At 32.9% G+C, this 9,632-nt stretch overlaps 1 protein-coding gene across 1 annotated transcript in view; it reads right to left on the bottom strand.

Moving 5' to 3' along the window:
* The window catches only part of LOC106108712 (hemicentin-2-like), a 50,933-nt gene that overhangs the window by 21,368 nt on the left and 19,933 nt on the right, over window positions 1–9,632 (bottom strand). The window contains exons 2-4 of the mRNA XM_013289972.1: window positions 8,950–9,162; window positions 1,188–1,320; window positions 33–146 (exon numbers count right to left, since the gene is read on the bottom strand). Of these exons, the coding sequence (XP_013145426.1) occupies window positions 33–146; window positions 1,188–1,320; window positions 8,950–9,049 (347 nt within the window). The 5' untranslated portion in view covers window positions 9,050–9,162. The remainder of the gene's footprint in view (window positions 1–32; window positions 147–1,187; window positions 1,321–8,949; window positions 9,163–9,632) is intronic.

Raw genomic sequence — 9,632 nt, 5'->3', positions numbered from 1 at the left:
CACCCCCAACGATAGTGAAAAAAAATACGTACCTCAACCTGGTAAGTACAAGCACAGCTGGAGTGTTATTAGTCCTGAATGATGCTCTCGGTCCCAAGATGGCGGGATCCGACCAATGTGACGTCACGCCTTCTCGTGTATCCAAACTGTAACAAATTTAAAAAAAAATATTTCAAATAGCACGATCAAGGCCAAGGGTTCCCAATCTTTTTGTGCTGTAAAGCAGATCCTAAAATATCGCTCGGTAGAAATCACAAATCGTTCTAATATTGTATGAGAAAGTATGAATGTATGGATAAGTAGATATTTATTACAAAACATTTACAGCACGATTGCATAGATATGTATGGAATTTAGTATAGATGTTTGTCACACATATATTTTTTACAAAGCATGGACGAAGTCGTGTGAAAACTATTATTGCAAAATATACTTATATTTGCGTGTAGGTAACGAATGTTTAGGTTTATAGAAGACCTCGCATAGTAGTACCAACCCCTTAAGTAAATGCGTGTCAAAAGTTAAAGTAAGACTGCTCACCCATTAAGCTAACAGTTGAACGAAATAATCCATTTCAACGTAGCTTAAAGCTAACTTGTAAGCACTAAGCTACGCTTAAGCGGCAACTCACGTGCAAAGTTCCTTATAACGGAAAAACTAGTATAATATTTTAAGCCGGTAACTTCCATTGTGAAACTTTCAAGGCTAACTCGCTTCAGGGAAAATGTAATATGAAAATTGTGCGGTATTTTTTATGACTGCTCTTTTTGTATTATGTTGAAAATATGTCTTCATTTTTATATCTTCATTTAATACTCAAAACCGAGTATGTTTTTATATAATACTAGCTTTCGCCCGCGACTCCATCCGCGTGGTATTAATAAAAACAAAAGAAAGTAGCCTATACGTTCTTCTAGACTATCCTCTACATCTTTGCCAAATTTCATCCAGATCCGTTCAGCCGTTTAGGCTACAAACTCTAACAAACATCCATCCATCTAAACTTTCACATTTATAATATTAGCATGAAGATGTGTTTTGTATGATGAAAGAAAACACTATCTCGTGTAAAAATGTGTTCAAAATCTATACCTTCTCAAAAATTACTAGACAACGTAAAATTAGAATACTACATAATCACTGAGTAACATAGGTTATATTTAATATTTATCCTTAGTGTTACTTACGAGTATATAGGAGATTCGTGTCCCTGCTTGTACCAGATGACCAATCCGACTCGGTCTTCAGGCTGGGCTGGCCGCACGTCACAAGGTAGTTCAACAGTCCCGCCGGTAGGCGCGTGTAGTGATTCAACTTCCACTATAAAAAAACAATAATAAATTTAATAATCTGTGACAGTTTTGGTGTGAATTCGAATCTACGTACAGACTAGTTTTATCTAGGAATATTTTATTAAGACGCCTAATAAGTATGGACATGTGGAGGTGCGCATATTACTTCCGTTTTGTATGATTTTATTTAGACTCAGACCAGACCAGATTATCGGTCAATAAGTCTGTAGTTTATTAGGGCCCTTAGTCTATAAAATTCAATGAAACAGATATATTCTAAACGAGTACAGCGTTATCTATTTGTTTACATTTGTTAAATTCTTAATTACAAATTTCAAAATGACCGTTACGATAATAACCTTGCTTCCTCAATGTTTGCAAGTTCACCTAAAGTTATTTTTCCAATTTATTTACCTCCTAAGTTTAATGGCGTGATAATACATAGCCTAAAGCGTGAAGAAAGTGCAGTTCTTTTTATTAAAGAAAGAATTATTCAAAAATATGCTGTGATTGCTGACATCCTACGCCACGAAATAGTGCATGTTTACGCTTTATTATATTAGTATAGCAGTATACATTTACTTAAATAATTTCAATTTTTTTTTTATAAAAAAAATACTAACAAAGTCTTTAATATAGATGTTTAGCGTTTGAATATGGTAGGATATTTACATACGTCGATATTGTCTCAAACGGAAGCAAATGTGTGTTGACAAAATACAATAAGGGAGGGACAAAGCAGTCACTGAGGCATTACAAGCAATGTAGACAAGGTTATGTGGCACAGTATTGGCAATTAGACTGACCTTTGTATGAAGGTAATACATACATCAGTTAACGTTGATTTCCACTGGAAATACAAAAGAACATGTATCTTGAAAAGACAGAGATTGTTGATAAGGTAACTGAGGTTACACGGAATGGTAACGGATATATTCTACAACTGACTTTTCTCGTGAGGCTTCATCCGCGTGAAATTATAAAAAACCATGTTATTTTCTACATCTGTGAATTTTTCAATTGCAAATGTCAAAATTCATATATACAATTGACCATAGCAATCTTGTTTCCTTGATGTTGACAGCTTGTTGTTTATGGCCCTTTCGCACATGAAAGAACAGTTTGACAGAAAAAAAATCACAGGTAAATTTTAAATTATTTCTACTTTTTTATCCAAAAGTGTGAAGATAATCAATTTTTTTTGTTTTAAAATAAAATATAAATAAATAACTTCAGTTTCTGGTTAAAAGTAATCGATGATAATAGATGGCGCTGTATTCTTTTTATTTATTATTTTAGTAAATAAACTTATTGTAAAACGGCAGTATAAATTAAGTAAATATAACTGGCCTTATAGACATTTTTACGGAAGAAAGAAAGAAAAAATGAAGTGTATTTTTAAAAAGAAAAAATGTCAAGATGAAGAAATATAAAGTATGCGTAGAAATTTTATGTTGTAAAAGTGATTTAAGCAAGAATAAAGAACGAGATTTATCAAAAGCCATACTGTTATTTTATTAATTAAACAGTTTCAGCAATTAACAAATTAATCTATCCTATTATAATAAAGCGTAAACACACACTTCTTCGTTGCCTAAGATGTCAGCAATTACACCATATTTTTGAATAATCCTTTTTTTAATAAAAAGCCCTGCACTTACGTCACGCTTTAGGCTTTATATATTAACGCCATTAAACTTAGGGGTTAATATTTTGGAAAAAACACCCTGTGGGAAAGAGACCATAAGTTGCTGCCAACATCAAGGAAGCAAGGTTGTCATCGTGTCATGTTATTTTGACATTTGCAATTGACACATGTAATAAGATTTTCATAATTTTATGCGGATGAAGTCGCACGGGAACAGCTAGTGTACATATAAAATGGTTATTCGATATTTTATTTAAGGGATTGAGATTTCCACCTACAACTTAATATTCACTTCATCTCGAGGAAATTCTACTCGAAAATTTAACGTCGACTTTCTCCTAAATGTAGGTCAATACTTTTTAGTGGATTCTAAATATGAAGAACGATTTTATTCGACTGAATTCAAAGCCAAGGAAAATCGTTAGTAAATCTTGGTATTCGTTTCAACGAATTTGAATATATGTTTTTCATAAAATTATTTATAGTGTGTCTAAATAAATTAGATTAGTTTGACAATTCACTTCAAATTTAGTAGGGATGGTTGTGTAAAATCAGTCATGAATCTCATCGATTTTAGATTTTTATTCTTATAGAAGTTGGAATCGATATATTCATAGTTATAACTTATGAATTGAAAAAAAAACTGTTTTCTCAAATTAATAATGACCATAACAAATAGTGATATTAAATAAATGTGTATTACTACTACAGCCGTACGTAATCGAATTGGATTTCGTTATTATTTGTGTCATCGCTAAATTCTCTACACTAGAATTGTCCTCTAAATTAGTTACTAAGAAAGTAATAATTTTAGTTCAGTTCGATAATTATTTAAACCGAATATCGATAGTTCATAATAGTTCTCTGGGTGTTTGTTTCGTCACTACGATACCTGTCCATTAAGTACTGCATTTGCCTTCATTCAAATTGAATTCGATACTTCATATGCGTCATTTATCAAACTAATCTATCTTATTTAGGCAAGCTATAGTATTGTAGAATGAATTTTTGAAATCTACTCATTAGTTTCTGAGTAACATCGACATATACAAAAATTAAAATATAGAAGTCTCTCTTTACAATATTAAGTATAGATTTATAAATATCACGTAAGCTTGGATGGATTAGGTATGTATGTGAAAGGCAAAATGTAAGACCGAAATTGAAATCGTAAATCTGTCTACTTCATGTTTACAGGCGTTGTTTTATTTAAGACTTAACTACGATAAACATGCAAAAAGACACGAGAAACTCTAAAAGCGTCGCCGAGCCCATTTTAAGGGATGTTTGTAGAGTCATTAAAAGTAGGGAAAACATCGCAACTACAACACGAGTCGACCCTTTGAAAAGTTCTTAATTAATCGCAACCAAACATTTTTGGTTTGCAATTTTGAAAAGTTAAAATACACGAGTTTAAATACGAAATATGTGACGTTTTTAAAATTTTTCTCTTGTTAAATACACATTCACTGTTCTTGTAAATTTTCATGATCTTCCATATTATTGAAATAGTCGAAAAGGATGACGTGAGACCCTAGCATGATAATTTACGAGAACGTATATTACGGGCGTAAAAAACAAATCTTATAGAAATTTTATCGATGACGTCACTAATACTATCCCGCAAATTTTCATGCTAATTCTGAACTTTAATCGTCACTAAAACAATACTGAGTAATTTATGGAATAACTATTGGGCCGGAAGAAGGCTGAATAAAAAGCATACAAAAATAATCATTATTCAAAAGTTTAGTATTCTTTTGTTTTCAATTTTGTTTCAAATTTAACAGTGGTAGTGCCCGCTTTAACATCTTAGCACGAATGGGCCGGCACGCCCGGTGTAATACCACGACCATACCGAAGACAGGCGTGAAATGGAAGCAATTCCGTGTTTCGTCTGATGAGCGTAGCCGGAGGCTTAATTTAAGTCCCTTTCTCTTTACCACCCTTTTCTTATGAGAGGATGGGAAGTGGAATTGACGGTGGAGAAGAAGCATAGGAAGGGGAAATATCCTCTTTCTGTACGTCTCCTCCTCTGTCGGGTAAGGGTAGGCAACGCATCTGCAATTGCGGATGTCTATGGGTAGCGGTCGCTTCGCCTTTTGGCGGATTCAGGTGGCCGCCGCTCGTTTGCCACCTTATGTTATATAAAAAAAAAATGTTTTTGAAAAACGGGCTCACACCATAGACACAACCGTTGTGAGATTGTCGATTGTTTGACAGGCAATTCAACTGTTTAATTGCATGACTAAGAATCTAGTAGTGTGCCCACCATTCAAGCAATCAAAGTGAGACCAAACGGTTGTGCGATAGTTTAGTCAAAGGCGTGCGCAGCCTCTAAAAAATTTACAATGTTTCCAATGACGTGAACATTGATACAAAGATTCTCACATTATTTCGCAGTATTTCTATATTTAGTTTATCCCAAGTAAGGAACGGCCTATTTTTTATGACAGCCGGATTGACGGGCGGACAGTAGATACGAAAGTAAAGAAAGTTTCTCAGTAGCCGACCATTTGATGTTTCCTTTGTTCTGAATGTAAGCAAGTTAATGAGATGGGTCGACTCTTGGAGTAACTTGACGTTTACATCAACATTTTCTTAATATACATTGTTAAATGAATTTTTAACATCAAAAGAATTCATTTTCAAGAAAATTAAAACGAAAAAAATAACAGTGCGTTAAGTTTTTCTAACTATGTTTCGCCCGCGACTTTTTCCGCGTGGAATTCACTTTTGTTATAAAAAATTGGTGTTCTTCGTGACTATCTTCTATATCTATATAGATGGTTTCTAACTGCTAATACTAGTGATTTATACTAATACTAGCTTTCGCCCCCGACTCCGTCCGCGTGAGTTTAAAAAAAAACAAAAGCGATAAGCCTGTGTTCTTCCAGACTATCATCTACATCTATACCAAATTCCATCGAAAGCTGTTCAGCGGTTTAGACTACAAATTCTAAAAAATCATCCATCTAAACTTTCGCATTTACAATATTAGTATGATTTACTAGAATACTAGTACTACTACTAATACTAGTAGTACTGCTAAAAAGCAGTTAGAAAATATCTATGACCACTTCAATACATTTTCTACATGCTCCCATCTATGGCCAACTAATCCGCAAAAGAAACTTCATTCAAAGACAACTAGGTCGATCTGTCTGAGAAATAAATATTTTCTAAAGCTCTTGAGATCAGTATGGTCTATTTAGCAATAACAGCAATCTATAACTGTTACCAATTTAACAACAATAATTATTTTTACAAACATATACATCGTTTTTAACTGTCTTCGCTCGTTTATTTTATTTAATCTGTCTATACTAATATTATAAAGAGGAAATTTTGTATTTTTGTATGTATTGAAATAACTCAATTCACTCACTCACCATTAAAACGCTACGTTATCAGTGAGTAACAGGCTATATTTTTTTATTCTTTTCTTAATTTTATGCCGCCGAAATTGCGAGCAACAGGTAGTTACTAGTATTATAAAGAAGAAAGTTTTATATTTTTTACGTAACTTAAAAACTACTAGGCCGATTTAAAAAATTCTTACACCATTAAAAAGCTACGTTATCGCTGAGTAACATAGGCGTATTTTTTTACAATTTCGAATTTGACATAGAGGAAGTCGCGAGCAACAGCTAGCCTTTGATAAGTTTTTGTTATGTTTATAAATTAACGTTTGCTGTTAGTTTTACAAATATTATAAATGCGAAAGTTTAGATAGATGGATGTTTGTTTAGAGTTTGTAGCCTAAACCACTCAACGGATCTCGATGAAATTTGGTAAAGGATAGTCTGGAAGAACACATAGGCTACTACTTTTGTTTTTTTTAGTTCCACACGGAGTCGCAGGCGAAAGCTATAAGTCAGCTAGTAAGTCTATAAAGGCAATTTGACAAACTATAGCATCTATTTGCTGTCACATTTTGATGGCAAACTAATTGTGTGGCGCTCGACTGGCACAATGATTGACGAAAATTAATACAATTGTACGTTCGTTCATCATTCAAAGTTTGAAACGTGAAGATTGTCGGTGCCAATTATCTGTCGGTGCATGTCGTTCGTTAGAGCAACGATAATTGCTAAGGCTTTAAAGACTGGATTGTCCAGGATTTGAGTTCGAATTTTTTTTTGGTTACAAAACAAAAATGTTTTTAAATGTATAATCAAGTTGACTTCCATGTCAATAGTAAATTGCTGGGCTTTCAGAAAAATATGTCCTAAGGTTTGGAAATATCTGGAGATAGGTATTTCTAACAGAATTTTCCCAGGAAAATCGTTATACGAAAATTTACCGGTTGCATTTAACCTTATTTGATGCAATCTAACAGGAATTTTAACTCAAATCCTTCAAATAAACGAGATAAGTATCTTTTTATTACATTTATAATTTTAAATCTGTTAAAGTGTCTACAAGACTTGTATTATTGTAATCAATAAATTCTAAAACTACTGCACATTATCGCTCATAAACATAATCTATACTTTAACATTAAGTTATTATTGTCTACCTTTCGCCTGCGACTGCGTCCGCGTGAAATATAAAAGTAGCCTTCTTAAAGTAGTGTTCTTTCAGACTCTTCTTTACATATCAGCTGTTTAGGCTACAAACTCTTACAAACATCAATCCACCTACTTTCGCATTTACGATATACTAGCTGTTCCCGTGCGACTTCATCCGCATGAAATTATGAAAATTTTATTTAATTGTTTACATTTGTCAAATTAACAATTACAAATGTCAAAATGACATGACATGATGACAACCTTGCTTCCTTCATGTTGGCAGATATTATTGTCTCTCCCCCACATTTGAGTTTTTATCCAAAATATTTAATCCCTAAGTTTAATGGTGTTAAAATATATGGCCTAAAGCGTGACGCAAGTGTAGTTTTTATTAAAAAAGAATTATTAAAAAATATGCTGTGATTGCTGACATCTTAAGCAACAAAGAAATGTGTGTTTACGCTTTATTATAATAGTATAGATGACCTTTTGCCCGCGACAACGTCCGCGTGGAACTAAAAAACAAAAGCCTATGTATTTAAGAGTATTCTCTACGTCTATGCCAAATTTAATCCGAACAGCTGTTTAGGCTACAAATTCTAACAAATATCACCAATATTAGTAAGAAGATTTAAACATAAATATCTACATGCAAAGCAGAGCCGATATTTAAAGACAAAATTCATACTTCAAAAAATGCATTAGCCAGTAGTCATTTGTTTTCTTATATTTATGGAAGTGACAAATGACGTGTCTTATTCGTAGGTGGTCTGTACAAAGGCCGCCTACATATGGTAAAAGCAGATCCTGTTAAAGTCGGTTGTGGGCGTTGGTAGGATTTTTAATGTCATTTTAATATGGACAACGTACTTGGTAAATTTTGTTTTACCTTGTGTTTGTACAAAAAACCGTTGTTTTAACAAAGATAATAAATACTAGTAAAGTTTCTATTGTGCGCTTAGAAAACAAATTAATCTACTCTTTAAAAAGTATACCGGAGACTGATATATTTTCATCTTTCTAATATTATAAATGCAAAAGTTTAGATGGATGGATGGTTGTTAGTTTGTAGTCTAAACTGCTGAACGGATCTTTATGAAATTTGGCACAGATGTAGAGGATAATCTGAAAGAACACATAAGGTACTTAGTTTTTTAATTCCACGCGGAAGGAGTCGCGGGCGAAAGCTTGTATACATATGAATAAAATTATAAGAGCGGGCTGTGTGTTGTGTGATTGTCGATTGTTTTGCAGCCAATTCAACTGTTTAGTTGCACAACTAAATATCGAGTAATGCGCACCTCCATATAAGCTCATAGTAATCAAAGCGAGACAGTTGTGCGATAGTTTAGTGGAATGTACACACGCTTTAGGAGCATGATTAAAGATCAAATTTCATACATAGTTTAACGTCAAAACATTGTAAGCTTACGAAGTAATAACTTTAAGATTTGTTTGTATTTGGTCTTAGATGTTACTAAAATTTACTTACGCGACTCCTCGATAAGCACCTCTTGTTGACTATCGACATTATAATGTAATAGCATGAAGAGCAGCACTAGTTGCGACCGCGGCACACTCATTATCGACATCGGCACATCACTAGTGTTACGCAAACACAAATCGACACACTATCGAGTTTGTCATCGTCACATGTTTGTACGATAAAATCGTTTCACATCACTAATTTTGTCTCTGCTTTTACCTGTAACAAAATAAATATCCATTAATATTATAAAAAAAAACATAACATTATTTTAGTCTATTTATCGATTGACAAGCAAGAACCAGTATAAACGATTAGTATTCTCGACATACTATATGATCACAAAACATAGATAGCGATGCGAGTAATCGATTCTAAAAAAAAATCGATACGCGACAATCGAGATCTCGATCATGTCATATAAAATTGTATCTAAACATTTCACACGCAACAGTAACATTTTTTAGTTCCCATTCAATAGATTTATTGCATCCAATAAACATTCCTAACGGAATAAGACGATAAGATATTTATTATCGAATACAATGTTTATTATTATTGTTTTTTGTTTAAACTATATAAACAATAACATCTAATAACTATAGTTTATATAAACTGAAATTATTATCTTTGTATGAACATATACAGAGATATTCACAAACAAGAGAGTATTAAGTTTGAATCTTTTT

Source organism: Papilio polytes, unplaced genomic scaffold (assembly GCF_000836215.1).
Source record: "Papilio polytes unplaced genomic scaffold, Ppol_1.0 DF821400.1, whole genome shotgun sequence".
Lineage (NCBI taxonomy): Eukaryota > Metazoa > Arthropoda > Insecta > Lepidoptera > Papilionidae > Papilio > Papilio polytes.
Note: the sequence above shows the minus strand (reverse complement) of the source record. Positions and strands in the feature narration are given on the sequence as shown.